The sequence below is a fragment of the Schistocerca gregaria genome, chromosome 2 (genome assembly GCF_023897955.1).
Source record: "Schistocerca gregaria isolate iqSchGreg1 chromosome 2, iqSchGreg1.2, whole genome shotgun sequence".
Lineage (NCBI taxonomy): Eukaryota > Metazoa > Arthropoda > Insecta > Orthoptera > Acrididae > Schistocerca > Schistocerca gregaria.
The window spans coordinates 152,043,253-152,069,641 of NC_064921.1; the positions used below are offsets into that span (position 1 = coordinate 152,043,253).

General features: G+C 40.0%; 1 protein-coding gene across 1 annotated transcript in view; it reads right to left on the reverse strand.

Moving 5' to 3' along the window:
• LOC126335681 (spermatogenesis-associated protein 13) overlaps positions 1-26,389 on the reverse strand; it is a 90,500-nt gene that overhangs the window by 23,381 nt on the left and 40,730 nt on the right. The window contains exons 5-10 of the mRNA XM_049999138.1: positions 24,221-24,446; positions 22,319-22,421; positions 20,550-20,657; positions 18,242-18,325; positions 15,879-16,093; positions 2,882-3,107 (exon numbers count right to left, since the gene is read on the reverse strand). Of these exons, the coding sequence (XP_049855095.1) occupies positions 2,882-3,107; positions 15,879-16,093; positions 18,242-18,325; positions 20,550-20,657; positions 22,319-22,421; positions 24,221-24,446 (962 nt within the window). The remainder of the gene's footprint in view (positions 1-2,881; positions 3,108-15,878; positions 16,094-18,241; positions 18,326-20,549; positions 20,658-22,318; positions 22,422-24,220; positions 24,447-26,389) is intronic.

The window sequence follows — 26,389 nt, forward strand, 5'->3', positions numbered from 1 at the left end:
GTTTGTTGTTGATGCCTCTTCCAATTTTCTTACACTATTCATTGCCTGTCTAACAAGGCAGAAATAACAGTCAAGGCATTATCAGTAAAATTTCTATCAAATGCATAGCTTTTAACATTGTTTCGAATCAAAGTCCTCAATTTGTAGCTCAATCCTTTGAAGATTTTTGTTTCCGGATAGGCACCTGCCACATCACAGTGGCACAGCCACATTTTCATCCACAAACCAATGGTTAGGCAGAATGTTTCATGAAGACCTTCACAACGCAAATGCTTAAGTATGTCACGGAACTCCCGGTGGAAGAGGCTCTTATGTTCTTTCTCATTTCTTACAGGACGACTCCAACTGTGGAAGAGTGTGTGGCTGAACTGTTGTACAGTCGACAGCTGCAGACACTGGTCTATCTTCTACTTCAGGATGGGCACTCTGCAGTAGCATAGATGTCATTACGATCTGCGCTTGGCACTTAGGTCTGGGTTTGGGCAACACCTGTGTTGCCTTTGAGACATCAAACACAGCCAGCACACGCGCCGTTTGTTAATGGTGTGCACTGACGAGCACCGTGTGACATGCCAATCCAATTAGCTGCACTCTTGGTTGGGCATTGAGACGTCTCAGCGGCCCATAGTTCTGATGCCTCTTCCACGGCATTGCCTTTTGTTGACTGCCCACACTTCTGCTGTGGTCTTCCACTGCTCTGGCAGTGGCACAGACACACATGGATGATGCGGCTTTCCCTCTTACCGCCCCTGTGGTGCTGGCTCTTGCGGAAAGGAGGGAGGGGGATGCGGGGTCTTCGTTGGCACACCCATGGGCACCTCCTTCACTGACATCAGCTTTGCCATCCTCCTTCTTACGCTGCCTCCTGACCCCAAGTATCCCCAGCTCCCGGCCATGATGCTGCCGTCTGCCAGGTCCATTGCCTACGAGGAGCTGGGTCATCTGCCTGCAATCCAGGAGGGGTAGGAAGATGCATGTATCTGTGCTCATGCCACTTCCAGTGCTACGCACGTTTGCATGGATCGGGATGGGTTCACATCCAGAATGAATGTATTTGGCACCATGAACATGTCAGCCATATCAGAGCGTTTTGGAGGAGCCAACATCTAGGCTCTTCCTCCCCCCCCCCCCCCCCCTGAAGAAGGAAGGAGTTTAGTAACCCACTGTTACTGCATCTCCACCACTACAGCCATGGTGTGCATCTCATTCAAATGGCGTGCTTTTTAGCAGCTCCAGACATTTCCAACAGAGACTGAGAGACTGTCACCCATGAGCAGCACCTCAGTCATCTACAGCAGGAAGCCAGCGGGTTGGCAAATACCCTTTATATTGTCTTGTACTGGCTCTGGCCAGTCTCCCATTGTACAAGCTACTAAATGACCATGTTCCCTCTTTACTTTGCTGTGTCTATTTACTTTGCAGTGACTCAAATAAAAGTTATCGGTTTATTATAACCATGTTTCTTATTGCGTTCAGAGTCAGAATACACATGGCAGACCTCACAGTAGGTAGCTCGATGAAATCATAATGATTAACGCAAGTCATATTGTTTCATCTATTGGAAAAGGAAGTGATTAGTGTTTAACGTCCCATTCACACAACAATGACAAGTTCGAATTAGCGAAGGATGGAGAAGGAAATTGGCCATGCCCTTTTAAAGGACCTATCCCAGCATTTGCCTGAAGTGATTTAGGGAAATCCAGGAAAACCTAAATCAGGATGGTCAGACACAAGTTTGAACTGCCGTCCTACCGAATGAAAGTCCAGTGTGCTAACAGCTGCGCCTCCTTGCTCAGTATTTCATTTATTAAAATGTAAATTGCAAGGGAATCACAGTTATGTCACAGTTTAGGCTTTATTGCAGGCTTATAAGCAACATGTGCAAATTACTGTATATAATATTAATTGTTCCGTGAATGGGAAACGGTATTAGAAACATGGCACATATTTTAAATGTAGCTGCAAATGATGAAATCAACAGGATTAATTAATCAACAAAACAACAATTTTAAGTGTAATAGGGCTGGTTATCCATTTTGTCAACTGTTACTTGGGGGATTCTTCCAGGACGACTCAGTCTTGACAAAGTAAAATATTTAATACGGACATTTTCACAAAATTCCTTTTTTTTCCTTGTTTGCCACTTCCTTTTGTACTAGTTAGTAAATGTTGCTTCCCCATACGGAATTCTGTATTAGCAATGGCAATGCATTCCTTCAACAAGATTCTATGACAATAATGGAAAGTTTCAGCATAGTGCACTTTTAGAACATATGTAATAAAGCACTAATGTGTATTAAAAACAAAGATTCCAAGACTTACCAAGCGGGAAAGCGCCGGTAGATAGGCACAATAAATAAAACACACAAACATATCCATCCGCACATACCATGTGCGGATGGATATGTGTGTGTGTGCGAGTGTACACCTGTCCTTTTTTCCCCCTAAGGGAAGTCTTTCTGCTCCCGGGATTGGAATGACTCCTTACCCTCTCCCTTAAAACCCTTATCCTTTCGTCGTTCCCTCTCCTTCCCTCTTTCCTGAAAAAGCAACCGCCGGTTGCGAAAGCTAGAAATTCTGTGTGTGTGTTTGTGTGTTTTATTTATTGTGCCTATCTACGGGCGCTTTCCTGCTTGGTAAGTCTTGGAATCTTTGTTTTCAATATATTTTTCCCATGTGGAAGTTTCTTTCTATTTTATTTAAAGCACTAATGTATTGAGATTGAAACCAACATGCAAAATAAAATTCATAAGATATTTCATCTTCAGTTAATAATCACTTCCAAGTGCTGGCAACATTGCATATTAGTTCAATTAACTTAATTCTAACTACACCGCAAACAGTAAAATGCAGAAACATGTAAAAGTTATATACACTGTACCTGTTCAAATGATTTCTTCCTATCTGAAAGAGATGCAACAGATGACTCAGAATCAGACATCATCTCGTCATCAGAAGTTCCAGCGCGGGCATCATGTTCATCTTCGCTTAACACATTACTGGTGGATGTACGAGGTTTTCTCCGCAGGAGTGGAGATAATTCATTCAAACCTAGGGGCTGGCTCAGAGATCGCCTGAGTTGTGGCCTCGCAGAACGCCGTTTTGAGCTGTAAAAAACAATTGTGATTCTTTTATCTCTGATCAGAAAATTCATATGTGACACCTCATGTTCGTTTTAACACTGACAACCTGAACGAAATTCAATATTGTGCAAGCACCACAAAATTTAAGGTTCTCCAATCATTTATATATAACCATATGTAATGAAAAAAGCTAACTGGTTAGTTATATTTTCACATTCCATGGGGCATCATGTGATGTATTGTAACTAGTGAGCATGTCAAACAATAACCTATTTCGAACATTTTAACAGACCATTAAGATGTAAGTTATACATTATTGGTTACATTGTTTGAAAGAACACTTCTTACTATTGTATTAGACAAGTCAGTTGCTATAAATTATCACCGTTAGGAGGCAATGCAATTTTCGGCATGAACATGCACACTTGTCATAACCTTGCAAAGAGAGTCACTTGTTATTGGTTTGATTTTGGCATGAATGTTTTTTTTTAAATTCTCCATAGTTGTTGGTTCAGAAATCCCCCCAGAGAAATGTCAGCAGTCAATAAATGGGATAAATGTGGTGGCTAATTGACATTACCAAACTGGAAAACCAGACAGACTGGAACTATTCTGTGTAAGGCTGTCAAGGATAATCCAGCTGTGTGACTGATTGTACCATCGTCTCAGAATGGCAGATACTGCATATGAATATTCTCTTCATGTATTTCCTGCATTACATACTGTTGCAACATAACAATATATCTACATTACTTTGGCAGTACTATCTGCACCATTCTCAGAAAAGTATGGACTGGTAACATCCATCACAGACACAGAGTGCCTTTGGCACTTTGAACTGGCCTTCCATGTGTTTGATGAGGATTGGTTGACATCCAGTACCGAAAGTTTTGATTGCGCACACAGTCTGATTCATGAAAAAGGACCTCATCATCAGATATCTTAAAATCATTAAAAAAAATGGGACTGACTGCTGATCATCTCCAGAAGCTGTATACATCACTTGGCTCGCTTCCTGGTCTCTGGGCAATAACTGTTACATCAGTTGGAGCTTGCAAGGATGAAATAATTATCCAGATGCATTATCCATCGCACACTTCTGTTCAAGATGTTAAGGACATGTGAATGCTGATGAAGTGATTGCACTGGGCTTCACTGAAAAGCACCTGTCACTGATGCAATACTGTCCAATGCACAAACTGTTCACAGTCTGTTAGGTGGTGACTGATTAGTTGCAGATGCTGTTGCTCTTAACTGCTAAAGACATCTCCTAAAAGACTTCTGGGATAGAACTTAATATTATGACCAATGTCAACATGTCGCCAATACACATGTTACATTCCTATGATACAATCACTACATTTGAAAACCGTTTCAATTGGGAACACACGTTGCTCATTTGACCAAAAACTTGTACTAATTAGTGAGGCTTTGGACCACACTATGCACTGATACCACAACCTTCTCCCTCGGAAGCCGTGTGCAACAATGGTGCGCCGTTTAAAACAGTGGTAAATATTTTGTGACACACAATAATTTCTGTTTTGAAGGTCAAACCTTTACACAAATCTGTCAAATATCATTGGTACTCTTGCAATCACTTTGCTGCTCTAATCTGTTTAAGACACTTCTAATCCATTAGATGTCTTAAGCTCTTTACCTGGTTCTAACTTATTTTCTTCCTATTTGCCTAAAGGACACTCGAATTTGCACAATGTGACCACTGCACATAAATAAATTTCTCAAATATGTCCATAAATACTCAACAGGGTAATAAAAGTGTGAAAATGGTATCCATTTCATTGTACTTGCCCTCCAATCCTGATCAAACTGAATTTAGTCACTCACTACAGTGGTGGTGATGGGAATCCAGACAAAGTAATAAAACACAGTATAAGATACATAGTCTCAGCTTGCTGACATCATGATTAATGTATCATTTAACAAAGGAGCCTTCCCATTAAAACACAAAAACAAAAAATACTATTTACAGGAAGGATGAGCATTCTGATGTCATTAATTACCTACTTACATCACTGTTCTCCTATTTTTCAAAATTAATCGAAAGGATGATGTATAAAAAATTCTCTCTTTTTCTCAATAAAAAACATTGGTTAATGGGCAAAACAGTTTTAGGAAAAGCAAGTCAGTCACACAGCCATATATAACTTTTTTAAATTGATCATTAATTTCATATATAACAGTGAATTAAATTGTGGCCTGTTTTTTGATTTATCAAAGGCATTTGATGTCAGTAGTCATAATTTACTGCTAAGAGAACTATACTGTTATGGGATTCGTGGAATAGCATACAATTATTTCCACGGAAGACTGAAATAGAATATCAGTTTCTTTATAAATTATGAAATAGAACTGCACTTGGACTATCCTGTTTCTTCTTAGGCCACTGATAATGTTAATATTTTTTTCTGTCTTATCTCATTTTGTTAATAGTACCAATATTATGAAGAGGACAGTTGCTACTCACCGTATAGCGGAGATCCTGAGTTGCGGATAGGCACAACAAAAAGAGTTGGAAAAATTTGTTCACAATAGGAAACAGAAAAACACACAAACTCATGCAAACACAACTCAGACATTCATGACCACGGTCTCTGGCAGCTGAAACCAGACTACGAGCAGCAGCATATAATGGGAGAGGTAACTGGGTGGAGGTAAGGTGGAGGCTGGGGCAGGAGGGAAAGGATAGCAGGGTACGGGTGGGGGACAGTGAAGTGCTGCTAGTGGGAGCAAGTAGGGACGAGGTGGAGAGAGGGTGGGGCAGCTAGGTGCTGGTGGGAGGTTACACGGATGCCGGGAGAGAGAGGGGCCTGCATCAGAAAAGAAGTAAAAAGACTGGGTGCATTGATGGAATAGAGGGCTGTGTAGTACTGCAATGGGAACAGGGAGAGGCTAGACTGGTAAGGACAATGACTAATAAAGGTCGAGGCCAGGAGGGTTACGGGAACATAGGGTATATTGGAAGGAAAGTTCTGTGCAGTTCAGAAAAGCTGGTGTCTGGTGTTGGTGGGTAGGATCCAGAATGCACAGGTTGTGAACCAGTCACTGAAATGAGGAATGTCATGTTGGGCCGCATGCTCAGGAACAGGGTGTTGCAGTTGTTTCTTGGCCACAGTCTGTCAATGCCGATTCGTGCGAACAGACAGCTTCACGGTTGTCATGACCACATAGAGTGTAGCACAGTGGTTGCATCTTAGCTTGTAAATCATATGACTGGTTTCACAGGTAGCCCTGCCTATGATGAGATACGTGATGCTTGTGACCAGACTGGAGTAGGTGGTGGTGGGAGGATGTATGGGACAGGTCATGCATCGAGGTCTATAACAGGGATATGAGCTATGAAGCAAGGTGTTGTGAGCAGGGGTTTTGCAGGGAGGGATGGGGATATTGTGTAGGTTCGGTGGGTGAAGGAATACCACTGTGGGAGAGGTGGAAAGGATAGTGAGGAGGACATTTTTCACTTAAGGGCATGTCAAGAGGTAGTCGAAACCCTGGCAGAGAATGTAATTCAGTTGCTCCTTTCCTGGGTGGTACTGAGTCACAGGGGAATGCTCCTCTGTGGCCAGACGGTGGAACTTAGGGAGGTGGTGGATGAGCGGAAAGATAAGACACAGGAGATCTGTTTTTGTACAAGGATGGGAGGGTAATTACAGTCTGTAAATGCCTCAAAGAGACCCCTGGGTATATTTCAGAGGGGACCACTTGTCACTGTATATATAACAGCCATTGACAGCTAGGCTGTAAGAAAGAGACTTCTTGATATGGAATGGGTGGCAGCTGTCGAAGTGCAGATATTTCTGGTGTTTGGTAAGTTTGATATTGATAGAGGTATTGATGTAGCAGTCTTTAAGGTGGAGATCAACATAGAGGAAGGTGGATTGTTGGGTTGACTAGGACCAGGTGAAGTGAATCCCCATTCAGAGGTGTTCACGTTCCGGAGGGATGTAGATAGAGAGTCCTCACCGTTTATCCAGATCACGAAGATGTCATCTGTGAATCTGAACCAGGTAAGGGGTTTGGGATTCTGGGTGTTTAGGAAGAATTCCTCTAGATGGGCCATGAATAGGTTGGCATAAGATGGTGCCATGAGGGTGTCCACAGCCATACCCAGAATTTGTTTGTACAAAGGAGAAAAAATTGTGGGTGAGGGTATAGCTGGTCATGGTGACTAAAAAGGAGGTTGTTGGTTTGGAATCCATAGGTTGTTAGGAAGGGTAGTGTTCAATAAAGGTAAGGTAAGTTCCTGCTCCTTTACCACACAGTGCCCTCTTTGTCGCTATCGACGTCACCTCCCTTTACACTAACATCCCTAATGCCCATGGCCTTACCGCTATTGGCTACTGGCTCCGGAAATCTGCTTTTTAACTTGGCTAGTGAGTTAATTGCATTCTGTGGAGGCTGAGGTGAGAATAGTGGTTTACAGCTGGAAAGAGTCTACATCTGAACAAACAAGTTTTCCTCGAATGATGAGGCTGTATGGCAGTGAACATTTGACATGGAAAGGATGGCAACTGTCAAAATGTAAGTACTGTTGTTTGTTAGTAGGTCCAATGTAGAGGTTAGTGTGTAGCTGGGCTTCAGTGAGAATTGGACCAACATCCCACAAAGGATGGCAACTGTCAAAATGTAAGTATTGTTGTTTGTTAGTAGGTTTAATGTGGACACAAGTATGAAGCTGGCCTTCAGTGAAGATAAGACTAACATCAACGAAAGTGGCATGTGATTCAGAATAGGATCATGTGCAATTTAATTGGCAGAAGATTTTTATTTCACAAATTTTAACAGGTCAGCCCCATTATGAGTCCATATGGAAAAAGATGTCATCAATGTACCTAAACTGAAGCAGGGACTGAAGACTTATGGATCACAGGAAAGTGACCCATGAAAAAGTTGGCATAGGAAGGAGCCATCCTGGTTCCCATGACCCGTGCCCCCGTACTGTTTGTAAAAGGTGAGGTAGCTGTTGATAGGTATAAAGCTGATTAAGGTGAGCAGGAAGAGTGTCATAGGTTTGGAATCAGGTGGTTGCTGACTGAGGAAATTTTTAGCAGCAGACAAACCATGTACCTGGGGTATGTTCGTATAGAGGGAGGTAGCATCAATGGTGACAAGTAAGGGGTATGGTGGGAACGGGATGGGCACAGATTTCAGACACACTAGGAAATGGTTAGTGTCTTTAATATAGGATCAAAGTCTTTTTACTATGGGTTGCAGGTGTTGAACAACTAAGGCAGGTATACGTTCGGTGGGTGCTAGAAGCCAGCAACTATGTCGGTTAGGGCAAGAAGTTCTATGTACACACCTGGAAACTGAAATAAGAACACCGTGAATTCATTGTCCCAGGAAGGGGAAACTTTATTGACACATTCCTGGGGTCAGATACATCACATGATAACACTGACAGAACCACAGGCACATAGACACAGGCAACAGAGCATGCACAATGTCGGCACTAGTACAGTGTATATCCACCTTTCGCAGCAATGCAGGCTGCTATTCTCCCATGGAGACGATCGTAGAGATGCTGGATGTAGTCCTGTGGAATGGCTTGCCATGCCATTTCCACCTGGCGCCTCAGTTGAACCAGCGTTCGTGCTGGACGTGGAGACCGCGTGAGACGATGCTTCATCCAGTCCCAAACATGCTCAATGGGGGACAGATCCGGAGATCTTGCTGGCCAGGATAGTTGACGTACACCTTCTAGAGCACGTTGGGTTGCACGGGATACATGCGGGCGTGCATTGTCCTGTTGGAACAGCAAGTTCCCTTGCCGGTCTTGGAATGGTAGAACGATGGGTTCGATGACGGTTTGGATGTACCGTGCACTATTCAGTGTCCCCTCGACGATCACCAGAGGTGTACGGCCAGTGTAGGAGATCGCTCCCCACACCATGATGCCGGGTCTTGGCCCTGTGTGCCTCGGTCGTATGCAGTCCTGATTGTGGCGCTCACCTGCACGGCACCAAACACGCATACGACCATCATTGGCACCAAGGCAGAAGCGACTCTCATCGCTGAAGACGACACGTCTCCATTCGTCCCTCCATTCACGCCTGTCGCGACACCACTGGAGGCGGGCTGCACGATGTTGGGGCGTGAGCGGAAGACGGCCTAACGGTGTGCGGGACCGTAGTCCAGCTTCATGGATACGGTTGCGAATGGTACTCGCCGATACCCCAAGAGCAACAGTGTCCCTAATTTGCTGGGAAGTGGCGATGCGGTCCCCTACGGCACTGCGTAGGATCCTACGGTCTTGGCGTGCATCCATGCGTCACTGCGGTCCGGTCCCAGGTCGACGGGCACGTGCACCTTCCGCCGACCACTGGCGACAACATCGATGTACTGTGGAGACCTCACGCCCCACGTGTTGAGCAATTCGGCGGTACGTCCACCCGGCCTCCCGCATGCCCACTATATGCCCTCGCTCTAAGTCCGTCAACTGCACATACGGTTCACGTCCACGCTGTTGCGGCATGCTACCAGTGTTAAAGACTGCGATGGAGCTCCGTATGCCACGGCAAACTGGCTGTCACTGACGGCGGCGGTGCACAAATGCTGCGCAGCTAGCGCCATTCGACGGCCAACACCGCAGTTCCTGGTGTGTCCGCTGTGCCGTGCAAGTGATCATTGCTTGTACAGCCCTCTCGCAGTGTCCGGAGCAAGTATGGTGGGTCTGACACACCGGTGTCAATGTGTTCTTTTTTCCATTTCCAGAGGTGTATTAAGGTGTTTGTCCACCTGAGAGGCTTGAGGTTTTAAGGAGGGACTGCAGGTCAGTTTGTATCAACGGGGTGGGATCTTGATGGCAGCTGCTGTATGTGGAGATGTTAGATGGCTGGCGTAGACCTTCACTAACATACTCCTGTCAGTCAAGCACCACAACGGTAGATTATTTGTCTGCTGAGAGGATAATGATAAGAGCCATCAGCTTTTTGGTAACGCAAAGCCTGGAGTTCTGCAGAGGACAGGTTGGAGTCATGTTGTGGGGACCTGAGGAAGGGTTGTGAAGCAATGCTGGATGTGGGGAACTCTTGGAAGGCTTGGAAGGTATCAGGTTAGGATCACAGGCAGAACTGTTCAAGGGTCCTTCAACAAAGCAGCAAGATTAAATGCAGGTTATGGCTCAAGTCAGATCCTTGTATAATACAGATAATTCAGGAGGGGAGAGTGCTTCACACAAGAGGTTCCAAACACTGTACTGTTGTGACTAGTTCTTGTGATTATGAATTATTATTGGTCGGGAAGGCAGTGGTGAAGGCTGTGGGATGTTAACGTGAAGGTCAAGCCCAGTTTTCAGGGGAGAAGTGGGAGATGATAGTGTGGCTGTTTAGATAGCTGCAGAGGAACAGGAAGGGAAAAACCACTGTTTAGGAGAAGGTGAGATGGCTTTTTGAGGTGATGTCTGGCATTTTGTTGCAGTTCGAAGTTGGCTTGGCGGATGATACCACCAAGGAAACATGAGCAGCAGATAACTGTATGATTTTGTAGAAGGAGAAAAGTGTGATGGAGTGGAAATTGCTAGATGAGACATATAGGTCTCAGATTAGTTGGGTACGTGTAAAATATTGCTGTATTTGAACCTGTTAAAGATCTTGGTGTACAGTAAGATTACATCCAGAAATAAGAACTTTCATTGTTAAGCTTTTGGGAATAACTTCAAAGGACAAGCAGGTTTCAAGAAACAGAAAGTGGGACATTAGTTTTGATAGTGCAAAAGCATGTTTTTGAAAAGAAAGGGTGTAATATGTGATGGGATTCATCACAACAAAAAGAGAATGGTTTGGAGTCTCAGAAATTGTGGGAGTGGTAAAAAAGAGAAGCAGTGTGGAAAAGACAGAAAAATGGAAGAAAAGATAGGAAAAAAATTGAAAAAAAAACAGAAAAATTCATACAAAAATTTTAAGAACAGACAGTGGTTTACAATAGGTAATGAGTGGGTGAGAATTTCTCTCCAGAAAATGGCCCATGTTTCAGGCAGGTCTGAAGAACAAATTTTCAAGAAACACTTTCAGCCAGAAACCTGCATTTAACCATGTGAAGCACCTACTTTTCTTCACATGTAATGTCAACTGGAAACATCACTTTGCAACCCAATGCCAAAACCTATACAACAGCAAACCTGACACTGAAACCTTCCTTGAACAGTTCTGACCACAATCCCGACCTGATTCACCACCACTATCTCAAAATCATCCCACAACATGACAATAAGCTGTCCTCTGCAGAATTCCAGGCTTTGTGTTACCTAAAATTTGATCACTCTATCATTATCTTCCCAGCAGACAAAGGACCTACCATTGTAGTGCTTGACTGACAGAGTATGTTAGTGAAGGTCTACGCCAGCTGTCTAACATCTCTACATACAGCATCTGCCATCAAGATCCCATCCCACTGATTCAAACTGACCTGCAGTACCCCCTTAAAATCTGAAACCTCTCACAAGGCAAACACTTTAATACGTAGAACTTGTTGCCCCAACAAAACCATGCACCCCACCTTTTGCCTTCTTCCTAAGATCCACAAACCCATCAATCCTGGCCACCCTATAGCTGCTGGCTTCAAGCATCCACCAAACATATATCTGCCTTAGTTGATCAACACCTGCAACCCATAGTAAAAAGACTTTGATCCTATATTAAAGACACTAACCATTTCCTAGATTGTCTGAAATCTGTGCCCATCCCGTACCCACCACACCCCTTGCTTGTCACCATTGATACTACCTTCCTCTATACGAACATCCCCCAGGTACATGGTTTGTCTGCTGCTGAACATTTCCTCAGTCAGCAACCATCTGATTCCAAACCTATGACACCCTTCCTGCTAACCTTAACCAGCTTTATACTTTTCACTTCACCTTTGAGAGTCACACATACAACAAAACAGGAGTACAGTAATGGGAACAAGGATAGCTCCTTCCTATGCCAACTTTTTCATGGGTCACTTTCAGCCCCTGCTTTGGTTTAGATACACTGACGACATCTTTTTCGTATAGATTCACATATTTGTCTGGAGGCAGACTTTTTACATCAATACACTACCATTCTCACCTCAGACTCCACTAGATGTAATTACCCCCACAACCCTAGGTCAAAAGCAGATGTCCAGGGCTGTCACATCCAGTCCTGGTACTGCTGATCACACTAAAAAAAACTTCATAGCACACCACCTGTCACTCAGTATTATCCATAATTTCCTAAAATTGTCTCCTGAAATGAGATTCATTCTGGGATTTTGCCCACCACACCTAGAATACCTTTTTGTTGCCCTCCAAATCTCCACAATGTCCTTGTCAGGTGCTATGCTCCTTCTGCACTCATCTCCCTACCCTATGGCTCCTACCCCTGTGATCGTCCCTGCTGCAAGACTTGTCCTATCCACCCTCCTACCACTTCCTATATCAGCCCTGTAACTGGGAAAGAAATACTAGCAAAGGGAGAGCCATAAGTGAAACGACACGTCATAAACCAGCTTATATGCTCACACTGTTCGGTCTTTTATGTCAGCATGACTACCACCAAATTATCGCTTAGGGTGAATGGGCATAGGCAGAGGGTATATACTAGCAACACACATTATCCTGTTGCAGAGCTTGTTCTACAACATGACAATCATGACCTCAATGCCCGTTTCATCACAGCACTATCTGGATTCTTCCCAACACTCCAGTTTCTCAGAACTCTGAAGGTCGAAATTACTGCCACCCACATGGCCTCAGTTTACCATATTTACTTGGATCTAAGCCGTACTCGAGTCTTAAGCCACACCTGAAAAATGAGACTCGAAATCAAGGAAAAAAAATGTTCCCGCATCTAAGCCGCACCTGAGATCTGAGACTCGAAATTCAAGTGGAGAAAAAAGTTTTAGGCACACCTCCAAATTGAAACAAAGTTGGTCCATTGTAATATGAGACACAATTTAAGTTGAATGAATGATGATACAGCTACAGTAGTTTGGTTTGAGTCATAAGGTTAGCAGTTAAGCTTTACCAGGTAGCCATTGCTATGGGTCAGGTGCTCCATCCGTATTTATACGGGTACCCTTCCTTTTTACGTGCTTCGTCTGGTTTGAATCTATTGCTTATTTTTATTTGATCTGATAAGTGCCGTTCTCTTTGTTATAGGTGTTTACGTCACTCTAAGCTGACAATGCATTATTTTAATGTGGCATGCATTGTTTGTCACATTCTGATAATGAGTGTTTACGGCCTGTCGCCGCTCGCGGCATGGCTTGCTTTTGTGCGTGCTACTGGCACTTAAAATAATTTTTTTTTAAAAAGAGAGAGAGAGAGAGAGAGAGAGAGGAATCGTCTCATTGGTGAAACAATGGCAAGAGACTGCTATTTGTTGGTACTTACATTGCTGCTTTCTTTGATAATGATCAACAAGAACCAAATAATAGATTGCGTATGATAGAAGATGTTCTGAACGAGAGTTTAGCGAAAATTTTTCTCCGTTTGAAAATCTTTGCAGGCGTCTCTTTAGTACATTACATTCTGCACAGAAATTAGAGTCATCTTAGATTTAAAAATCTAGTCAATTACCATGCTTCATTTCTGACTGTCTCACTATTATGCATAAGAATAATACGAATATAAACATGACATGATACGTATATTCTTCTGCATTTGCTGTTGTCTCACTCTAGTTTCGTAGTTTATTAGGCAGACAGGATTTAAATGAGATAGCAGCAAACACAAAAAAGAATACATGGCAAAATGTTTATATTCGTATTATTTTTATGGTGAAGAGAATAGGCCTACTGCATGTGATTCACAATGCATAAAAGTTCCTATTAGTAACCATCTCCTCTCACAGGTAGGAAAAAATTCAGAACGTAGAGTTGGCCATATTGACAAACATCCCAAACAGTCTTGCCAGTCGGATTTTCGTAGTACATTGAAATGCTGGTACATTTGAAGATGAACAATGTGGAATTTGTATTTACTTCTTTGGATAATGTATGAAAATGCAGTGGTCGAAATTCGGGGCGGAGAAAAAAGCTTGTTTTCCACCTTTTTTTTTAAATTTATTTACTGATGCAGAGGTTTTGGCGCCAGTATTTATCTTTGTGCCTGCAAAGCATGCCTGTGTAGCGCTACATATATTTGACAGCAGAAGTTAGTTGGGGTGGCACCTACCAACATTTTTCAGAATTTCCGCTTACTTTGCACTCAATTCTAAGCCGCAGGTGGTTTTTTGGATTACAAAAACCGGAATAAAGTGCGGCTTAGATTCGAGTAAATACGGTTCATTATTTTTTCTGTCTCAGCATATCTTCACAGTAATTACTCCTTTCTTCATTCAGTTTTAGTTTTCTACATCTTTCATTTTATGACCTGTCTATTTTTCGCCATCTCCCTCCCACCATTACATAATGCACTTCTCTTTTCACTCTAATCGACTCGTACATGATGTTTTAGCAGTGATTTCTGTCTTACATATTAGCCTGACTTCCACATTCAAGATTTCAGGTTTTCAAATCTCTTACGGTGCAATCCCTAACAATCAGTCTTTCCTTCTAATCACGTTCAGTAATTCTCTCCTGACCTGGGGTTCTGAGTGAGTTTTCCAAACTCTAACCCTTTTCCTAAACCTCTCCAGTCCTTTTCCTTCACTCTTCCTCCCCCTTCAATCCTTCTGTGAGAAGAAGGAGCCACTGGCTCCAAAAACTTACATATGTAAAATCTTTTTTTATATGTATGTGCCCTGCTGCCACTTGGTGAGTAGTTTTTTTATCTATCCAGTTACATTATACTTTTAGTTGGTTAACAATACCAATTAAAAAATTTCACTTTCTTCAAACATTTTGGCAGCCTTTGTGAATCCCTGTGTACACTAAAATCACCGTCATCAAAGAGTACCTATTATTTTCATTGTTTTGTAGTTACACTAATCTTTGTTAAAAAAAACTTACACCACTGCCTATTGTGTCTCTGTTCCTTCTAATATCCCTGTCTTCTATATTATTAACTAAGCTGTAACAATCTTATACTCTACAGAATTGTACTTTTCTATATTACCCATGCAGTACAGAGCTTTAGTCAGCACACAGCAAGCTGTCATAATGGAAGTTACTAAGTCTGTGGAACTGCAAATTATTATTTGTGTGTGTCATTAAGTATTTTTCAGTTCAACTTGTTTATGCAGTCCGGGTGCAGTAGTGAAATTGCAAGTATCAGGTACTCTCTATGCCAAATTGTTAACATGTGAAGCCTTTATGTTTTTCAGGGATGTGTAAATTAATATGATAGTCTGCCACCTGTGAAATTTGTGACTTTTTATTAGTGTAACTTTCTATCTGATTAAAATACAGAGATTCCTGCATGTTAAAGAGATGATCATCAGAAAGGGAATATTGTGTAGCAATAAATATGAAGAGATTGAAAATCATTTGCTATAGTTTTGTGTATTTTCTTTCACAAATGTGCATCATGCACATTAATAGCGCACACAACGTTTCCATATCAGTTATCTACAGGTCGGGGAAGGTTAAAAACGATGGGCAGGTCACTTGGACTCCTGGATGAATGGGATCCACCTGCAGTGAGCACCAAGCCTCCTGACTAACAATGCTGACCCGTAATTTATTTATTGAATTTTCCTTCAATAAAATTAATTTCTTCATACCTGCAAAACAGAGGGAAAACTGAAAGTCTTATTCCTAAGATGGAGGAATTATGTTGATCTGTTTTTTGCTCTGTCAGCACTTCGCAAAGTCGCCATCATCAATCACACAGTGTATTGCAATTTTAAAGGCACAGAATAGACGTACTTCCGTAATTGTACTGGCTGCTCTAGATTTGCCGGACGAGGATGAGGTGGACTAGCTCGTGGGGGCCTCATCTTGATGGGTGAAGGTGTGGAAAACATACGTCGATAGCTAGAGCGCACGTCCCACTGAAAGAGGCGCTGACCACCAAGATCGGAGTGCGCCCGTCTGACGTGTTGGTGCCGTCCCTGCTGTGCTGCACGTGTCTGTAGATCTGCCTACAAACACAGGAATAGAAATAAGTCTTACTGGAGAATTCTGTCACATACTGATAGTAACACATCAGACTAAAAGTAACTGTTACAAAAACCAAATCAAGGAATACAATTTAAACTCCATAGGTAATAATGTTGTTGTCTTAATATAAATCTACGCAAATGATACACATTTTTAAACAAAAGTACATAAAGATTGCGACAAATGCCTTCAGAGAGTGAAACAATAATGTAGGTAAAGAAAGGTCTTCAATTTCTGGTATCTTCTATGACAAGACCCACGTTTCACCCTAAGAGTGAATGTGACACTAGTATTTTCATGAACTCAAGTTATCCAGAAAACCTTCAAAAACCCTTGAAGATTAAGTACTTTTTTTGACATACAAATAACCAAAGGTGCAATTCGTAATTCTGAAATCATTAATCTCTTCATTTTTCTCTGGCACACCATATACATTTATTTAAATGAATTAGCGATTGCCTGTGTCCTCACTATTAGACACACATAAAAAGTATTTTTAGAAAACAGTCTACCACTTTTCAAACATATGATTGCACTAAAAATGTTACAGTAATAAGTCCACTTCTACAACCCTCATTTCTTGATTTTTGTTTTGTTTATTTTAGCAAATGTAAAGAACAAGCAAGAAATTTTATGAAGAACGGAATTCTGAAACCTGTGCCATCTCCCATTGCCTGTGTCATCTCCCAAACGTACATACAATTACAATATTCAAGAATTTTTCTAATGAATACGTCTGGAAATGAGTGATTGTCTTTTTCACTTATGATAAAAATTATGCAAAACAGTGATGAACGAACACAAGAGTATGATAACTCTCTGCTAGGACATACTTTCAATAACCTTGCACTGAATATGGACACAACTGCTTTGAAATTTTGTTATATCAAATACATTCCTCATCTTTAATGAGGTTATCTAAAATAAATCTGATGCCCGTTGATGTCGTATGATTCTTCATATGAAAATATAATCCACAAAAAATTGGACAATAAAGAGTATACATTACAGTTTCATTTTTATACACAAAGAACAATTAGGAAATATTTTAATTTCCTGTGAACTAAAAAAGTGTTTTATAGAAATATATAAAAAAATGTTCTTATCAAGAAATGAACTAGAGTTTTTGAAATTATTTCCCTCATTTTAATTTACACACAGCTTTTTTCCATCCCTAATCCTACAGTGATGCTGTGGCACCAGACACATTTGTTTCTATCACTAATGATTACAACACCAACTGAAAACACATGCACTCAATGAATTTTCTCAAAAGGCTTCATGCACTTTGGGATTTAATTCTTGTTATTTACATCATTGTTGCTAGATTTGTGTGTGTTCTGTAACTAGCAGTTAGATCCCACCTTTGCTAAATACAACATATGAAAACTGAAAATTCCATTAAATGAAGCAATAGTTCTTTTGGATTAACATTTGTGATATAATTTCTCTGCCAAAATACAAAGATTATGGAGAAATAAAAGTATGTTTAAAAGCATGGTTTAAAAAACTACCTATTAGTGTCCTCATATTATTGTTGAATTTCACAACTGTATTCAAACTTTTATGCAAACATAATGCACATGGAAACTAGCCAATACACAATATTTCACTAAGGAAGTCTCAAAAATGACAGAATGGAGGCAGTTGTCATGCCTTATTTCCACCTCGTATGATGATTACGCCACATCCTGTTTTATTTCCTGCCTTATCTCTTAACTTATGTGCTGTTTGGATTTGTGAGTCCTGTCAAAGACCAAAGCAACTATAAATGGCAGGGGAATAACACACAATTCAGCTAATACCAGGTAAATATGTAGTGAGAAATTTGACCTTACAGCCTTTGCCTTGTTGCAAGACATTTTGTTATTTTAGTAATCAATATCTATCAGTTTAGATGCAAGTGACATGAAATGCATTATGGGTGTAATATATCATTTATTATTTAGTGTTTTCTTCATTCTCCCTGAAAGTGTAAAGATCCCTTCACGGATTTCATTTTGCTTACAGTAATGACAATGAAATAAATAAACTGATTGTCTTTTATTTATGTTCCCTGGTGCAGACACTGAAAAGTATTCGAGTCTATACATTACAAAGATTTATTCAAACGAAAAGTGACAGCTCACCTTAAACTTATCTATGAGGAGTTGCTGAATAACTTCTGACTGTGGTCGAGATGACTTTTCACTACTTGTTACTCTTCTTCTTACCTAAATGAAGAGAAATAATTTTGCATTGGTTTACATTAATCTACATCTGACATGTACAAGAACTGCCATATTTTCTTTACAATGCAGAATAGAAAAATATGCCTTTACAAAATATTAGTCTTCTCACAAAAAATCAATGCTATAAGAAAATGACAGATGGGAATTAAAAAAATATAATCATAATTAATGAAAGCCTTGCTACAGTAGAATAATTAGTAAAATACTCCTATTAGAGTAAATATCAGCCCTGTTCTTTTATAACCTATTTCAATACTTATCTGATACAGTTCATGAAAATCACTAAAACCTAAATTACTAAAGCTGGACATTGAATTTAACTTCGCTGCTGCAGAGGAATATCTAATGAAAAATGCATTAATCTACACCTAAAACTGAACTGACACAAAATTATTTAAACCTTCTTTCATTAGAATTTCAGCATGATACAAAAACTTAAAAAGAGAGAAAAGAAACAGAACGAAAGACTATTAACACACATGGAATTTTGTTCTTTTTTCTTTTCCTTCAGAAGTCTCATGAAGTAATTTTTCCTATGTACGCAACTAGTAAAAATCAGTACCATGATGGCCAACCCAAGTGCTCATTTTTAGCTCTGACAGATAACTGTAAAAAGATGTCTTTCAGAGATTTTTTAAACTCTGTTTTGGTCAAGATGGGGATCAGAATAGACAAATTTTCTGTCAACCGTGGGTCTGTGGAGAAGACAGAGGAAAGTATTATGATGTGATAATGGGCACCATTAGCCTATTTAGTATGTCTGCCTACAAAAAAAAAGTTAAAAAAAGTTTCCCTTGATAACAAAGGGATGTGGAACTTACACTGCTTCAATCCTCAATAGTGTAAACTGCTACCTAGAAATTATTTTTGAAGCTTGTTCAGTTACCTGTTAAGTTAACTGTGTTATATGTAACTGTGAACGTATCAGAAGAATCAACATATAAGGATTGCCTCAGTGTTCACATAGAGTGGCCTAAAAATTGGATTTACAAGCATTTTCGTAGACTGTAAATTCATTCAAGCATCTTCATACTTTAGCCCATCTGATTTACCTCAACAGTAATGTGCATAGCCATCTTCTCAAGTTCTGTGTGTAGCTATATCATCATAATGTGCAACTTATTCACAGGGAACAGTATATTTAACATTTATTATGGACACCAAATTCAGTTTGATGAAATTACATCTCTAATTTTCACTGAACCAATGAATTCCGAGTTTCACTTCTACAGAAAAAAATGTTTTCAATACAAAACCAAATAAAAATAAATATTACTACCAGAATTTCTATATCAATTAATACAGTTTTATTTTCCATTAAACTTGAAACAACTTTTACTTCCTCTCTTCATCTACCATGTTTTAAAACTTTAAATTTCATCCCTTTCTTTCTACTCACTATATTTTCCTACTTCTTGATATAGAACCTATTTCAAAGCTTGAACAACTACAATTACATAATTTTTACTTGAATCACACAGCCTGGTTTTACTTGTTCTATCTTAAACAATTAGATTTCTTTATACTACTTTTTTGACAGCAAAATTTGTGTGACTTATTTTGTTGGTTTGTTTCTTGTTCCACTTATAAGATTGGTTTGTGACATTAATCACCAATTTCACTGTGAATAGTGAATATGCAAATCACATTCCACTACAGGTATTCACAAAATGTATTTAAATACAGTTACATGTTTGTATGCCACTATGACAGGTCCAATGTTTTTGGAAAATGAGCCCCTTCTCTTCCTTGCCTTCAGTATGAGTCGTAGAATTAGCCAATGAGTCAATTTGTTACACATAATCTTTTCTTTGATGAATATGCTCCCTTAGTTGTGAAAGTGTGTGTCTCTCATTCTCGGTGACACCGTAGGAAGAGTAATATGACCAAAAACCTGTCTTAATGTCTAGTAAACCACAACAATATTTCTTCATTATATATTAAGCACAAACCAGATATTATTATTTGGTAATGTCATCATCAGCTCCAACAACAAGAAACACTTTTCCTGCTGAATATTACAAGCAGTCAAATGCCAAGACGAAAACTTCAACTTTCCCTCTTTGTGATGCTTGAGAAAAAAGAAGTATGGATGTTCCATCATGCCAGCAAAACAATATAGCTTGATTATATTATTCAATAATTTGTTACCACCCTATGTGGCACAACATTTAGCAAGTAACTAAATAAGACGTTCTTTACTTACAGCTGGCGGGCTATCCATTTCATCTAGGGGCTCATCATCAACAAGGTGATCAGTATCGTGTGATTCAGAGCTGTCACCTCCAGTAACATGAGCCGAGCCAGGCAGCATCTGTAACCAGATGTATCCTCTAACGAAAACTAAATTTATTATTAATTTAATCATAGAAAACTACGTATGTTGTTTATTGTGCTATTAATAAAAATTAACAAAACTGTTGAAATGAAAGTGGTAGCTAGTCCAGCTATTGTGTTCACTGGTTCTACACATTAAATATTTCATAGCATAAGGCTGTCAAAAGCATTCTGTTGAGTAGAAAGTGTTCACACTGTCATCCATTAACCTGAAAACCACTTCACAAATGAGTGAAAAAAAAGGAAGTTTAGAATTTTAAGCAGAAATAATAAATGTTCATTGAAGTACTCGTGGAAAAGCTAGTGCTTGGTTGTCTCGGAAGAATGCTAACATTGTGTCTGCACCTTCGGGTTGTAATTTTTATTCTGTACTCAATTTTCCTCTAATGCTGCTTTGAGGGATGAAGAGTGCATGTTTCAACAAAATGCTGACGAGACGACTCTCTGACAAGGCTGTATGAATTACAAATTTGCACATTCACCTTCATACACTCATAGGGACGATCCTCGTGGCTGAAATTACCCCTCCAAATCTCACTGAACCCTCTGACTGCATCAGAGCACAGCTGTCGACCTAGAGAAGAGACTATCAGTTCACATGCCAAATATAGAAGGGGGTCTGACCCCCTGCCCCAGTAAATTTTAAAAATTAGGAGCCTAATTTAGGCTTTTAAATACAGTATATTTCACACATAGTTCACTGACCCCAGATAAAGAAGATATATTTAACTGGCAAATTATTTATTTTTATTTATATATTTAAATTAATAGTAGTTATCATTTTCAATACCCCCTGCCACATCCACATTTTCTACTGACTGCTGCCTCCTATGTGCACCCATCCCCGTCTTGTAGAAAGCATTGTCCCCCCACCCTTTCATATGATGACAGCTCATGTAATTCGCCTACAGCAAATTCTTCCGAAGTCAAATAACAAATCCTCTCATTGTTGTTGTTGTTGTTGTTGTCACTGCTGCAGTACTAAGAAATGAGAGACTTAATTTTTTGTTTACATCACTGATGGTAATGTGAAGCAATATAGCATTTTGTAGGGAGTCATTCTTCTGTTTTAATATTTTTATAACTATGACTCTGAATGTGTCAGAGGCACTCCTCTGCTTCAGACAGAGTGACAGATTCTCAAATTTTGCTTCTTGCCCACTCCATTTCATAAAGAAACTCACGTAAAGACAATACCAGCACTACAGACACAGCAACAACAAACACCATCACTGTATAGCAGCATTTAGTGGTAGCAGGTCAGGAACAATGTTCCTTTGATCAGTACTGACACAGCCATAGACTACTGATTTTGTGTTGCCAAGAGGTCGACAACATGTTGCAAACATCAGCAGTCCAGTAATAGCCATGAACAATGTCGCAGAACGTGTTTCAAAATCAGTGTAAACACGCCTTTAGTAAGCTATTGGTAGCATTTTGTGTTAACCACCGTGCCACCTTGCTCAGTTGCACAAGCCCTAAATCAAAATTTATGTAACGTGCTACAAATTTTGTCAGGTACAGGAAATATCTTTGGTAGCATGTAGTTCACTACACATTCAATGGGCAATCCTTCCACTCTGCTCATTCCAGCATGGGAACGCACTTCTATTGATTCTTTAAGAGCTAAAGTTTTACCTCAATTTGTATGCCGCTGTCGCCACTGTTGCACTTTGCATTTCTGGCTGCCTTTTTTCCTTTCTTGCGTTCTTTGCTCGATCTCCATACCAGAGGGCCAAACCTACAAACAAGCAATATTTTCATGATACAGTATATCGGACTATTTTGTTTACAGATTATAGCAGTTTACATGTGTTCCATGTAACAGGATGATGACTTTGTTTAATCACCCAAAAGTTCAGTTAGGATTTTCAGTTTCCTCAAAACTCTGTAGGTTATAAGCTTTTAAGGCCTCCAGAAATTGTGTCATTACTGTTGACTGTACCACTCTGTGCCACTCTATATCATTGTGTTATCACCATGAATACAAGTTCTCATAGGAACAGGCTTTGAACTGTTGTCACTGGAATGTGGTATCAACAGGCTTTGACAGCAACAACACATCACATTTCAGATTGGACAATTTTCACACTATCGCACTCCTTACCTTAAAGCACAACACTGTGAGAAAGTCAGTAAAGTACTATTTTGCAACCAAAAGTAGTCAGAAACAACCGAAGCTGGAATATTCCAATTTTTATCCACAAAACATGCATAGTTAGATATGGATCCACACAACACACATTTATTCAGACTTAACAAAACTAGTGGTGAAAACATCTACAATGAATGAACTAGAAGATGATCCCAAAATCCATGCTACCCTACCACTCTAGGGTGGTTGACCAACTAAAAGGTGGCAGGAGAACTTCTCAACAGGACCATAGCAATGAAGGTGGTGGTCATCATAAATTAAAAAGCCACCCTTACTTTCATGTGAATCACGAATCACCAAGTGCACGTTACACTGCACTACACTCACCATACAATAGGAAATGGACCTGGAGCCCGAGAACCCACAGGCAATTATAAGGCACCCACAATTTTTAAAAAAATTACAATTCTATGCCCTTCTTCATTTTTCCTTATGTGGCTCCAAAATCAATTGTTGTCATATACGTCAAGAGTTACATTACAAAATAATGTTGCCAATAATCAGTAACTCACAAATGAAAGTTAAATTCTCAGGTCATTAAAGGATACAAATGAAAGGTACATGAAAAGTTGGTAAAATATGAGATAGTAATGGGGAAGAGTCAGGGAGGGTAAAACTGAGATAAAAATTATGTAATATAATAGAAAGGACATATTCAAAATGGAGAGAAGTGTTCGGGTATTAGAGGAAAAGATAATGCAGAACAAATAGATAGAGTTTAATGGCTGTAATCAGGTAAATCAAAATTCTTACATTATCGTTCCTAATACCACTAAAATTGAAGAAGTTTTAATTGAAGCAATGAAAATTATTAATATGAATAGTAAGAAAATAAGTTGTGGGAAAGAATGAAACAATGGAGGTAGAAGAAATTGGGACAAATTATACCCACTGCATGATGTAAGATTGAAGAGTCAATGGCTGTCTCCAGAGTGCACAAGCACTGGTGCTGTGGGAGAAAAAATGAAATAAAACAAAAAGCACTGGTGCTGTGGGAGAAAAAATGAAATAAAACAAAAAGCACTGGTGCTGTGGGAGAAAAAATGAAATAAAACAAAAATAATCAATAAATTAACTCTTGTAAGCACAATAACTTTCATATTCCTCAGTGTCTATATGACAGGAAACACCAGTAACAATATAAACTTTCACATCTTTGAATTAGTCAAATAATCAAATTGCTGCAATAACTTTCTTACAACAGCCTCATGACAGCACCAGGGAGGAGACAACAATGCCCTCAACACTGAGAATTATATCTCAAATTCATCATGAACAACATCAACTAGAATAGTAGTAGTAACAATATTATATAGGTTGTGACCATCTGTAGGAAATGTAACAAACATACATTTGTTTTTAGGAACACACAGCAATTAGCTTACTTGAACTTAGGATCTGATCCTGCTTCCTCCTTTGTGGGTTCTTGTGGTAGTTGTTCGTGTGACTGTGATGTAGCTAATTCATCATCAGCACAATTCTCCTCTTCAACGTCACCTTCACCATCTTTACTAGAGCCAAGCTCAAGGCCATCTTTACTGCCACTCTTCTTGTGAAATTTAAAGGCAAAGCTTTTGCGAAATTTCTGTAGAACACTCTCTGATGTACTGCCTGCAACAAAAGTATAAAATATATTATCAGAGAATGTCTTCAAAATTCTGTATTTGGATGCAGATTTTGCAATACAAATTTAGAGAATCCCTTGCGACAAAAATTTATAGTATCCCCTGGGTCTATGACAGTACACACAGGGATTATTAGAAATTGTTACCTCTAGTACATGTCAACAGTCAGACTCACAGAAGGAAAATGGAAACTGTCACACAAATGACATGCCCGTATGAGACACAAGGCAGATACAAAAAAACATAGCAGACAAATAAACAGATAATAATTCAAAGGTATTCAGTCAACAGATATCTGGGTGGTAAAACACTAGACATTTCAAGTCCAAACAGAACCTGTAGCAAAACAGGAAAATGCTGTAGCACTCAGTAATGAGTAAAACAGAAACATATGTAAGACAGGAGAACACTACATTAGTACAGACTTGGAAGAGCACGTGACCTTTGACAGGAATTGAGGCTAGAGGAAAACTGCATAAGGAAAAGTGTAAGAACTGTAAATCACATTAAGTTAAGAAACAAATGTGCACCTCCTGGAAGGCAACATAAAAAAAAGAACTGCATAGGTAGTACTAACACACAAAAGATACTAAAATGTTTTATAAGGTAACTAGAAAAATATCTGACAAATATATTAATCAGCTGATTCATTTTGTGGACAACAACAAACAGTGTGGCAGCTAAAATACTGAATGCAGACTGGAACTGCATCTGGCATGACAGCAATTCGGTGTGGGTGGTGGGAGTAAGGAGGTGGCCTGGGTTGAGGAGGAGAGGGTAGCAGGGTAGGAGTGAGGAAAGGTGTTAATACTGCCTGTGAGAGCGTGGAGGGGACAAGATAAGTCTCAATGAAACCCTTGGCATATCTGGAGAGCAACTGCTAAAACTGCAGATGTGACTAACACAGGTGGCTAAGCTGTGCGTAAGACCCTTCTTGGTATGGAACGGGCGGCAGCTGTCAAAGTGGAGAGATTGTTGGTGATTGGTTTGTATGATATGGGTGGAGGTACTGATGTTGTCATCCTTGACGTGGAGGTAACATAAAGGAAGGACAGGGTGGGCAGCAATCTGCAGTTGTTTGCTGATGCTGCGGTGTATTTCTAGTTGGTCTGATGAATGGCAGCTAACTCTAAATGTGGAAAAATGTAAGTTAATGAGCACGAGTAGGAAAAACAAACCTGCAATGTTCAGATACAGTATAACTAGTGTCCCACTTGACGTAATTAAGTCATTTAAATATCTGGCTGTAATACTGCAAAGTGATATGAAATGGAAAAGCGTGTGAGAACTGCAGTAGGAAAGGTGAATGGTCAACTTCGGCTTATTAGGAGAATTTTAGGAGTGAGTGGTTCACCTGTAAAGGAGACTGCGTATTAGGACGTTGATGCAACCTATTCTTGAGTACTGCTCAAGTGTTTGGGATTCGTACCACGTTGGATTGAAAGAGGACATCGAATCAATTCATATGCAGGCTGATAGATTTGTTACTGGTCAGTTCAAACAATATATAAGTGTTACACAGATGCTTCAGGAACTCAAATGGGAACCCCTGGAGGGAAGACAATGTTCTCTTTGAGAAACACTTTTGAGATACTGTAGAGAACCGGCATTTGAAGCTTACTGCCACGATCCCAATGCCACCAACACGCACTGTGCGCAAGGACCACAAAGATAAGATAAGAGAAATTGGGGCACATATGGAAGCATACAGACAATCTTTTACCCTCTCTCTATTTGCAAGTGGAACAGGAAAGGAAATGACTATAGTGGTACAGGCTACTCTCCACCATGTACTGCACAGTCAATGAAGAGAATGGGGAGAAAGTGTTGAAGTTCTCGAGGAAAGTGGGTAGGGTGTCCTCAACTTCTGACCGGATCAGGAAGATGTCGTCAATGAATCTGAATCATGTGAGGGACTTGGGATTCTGA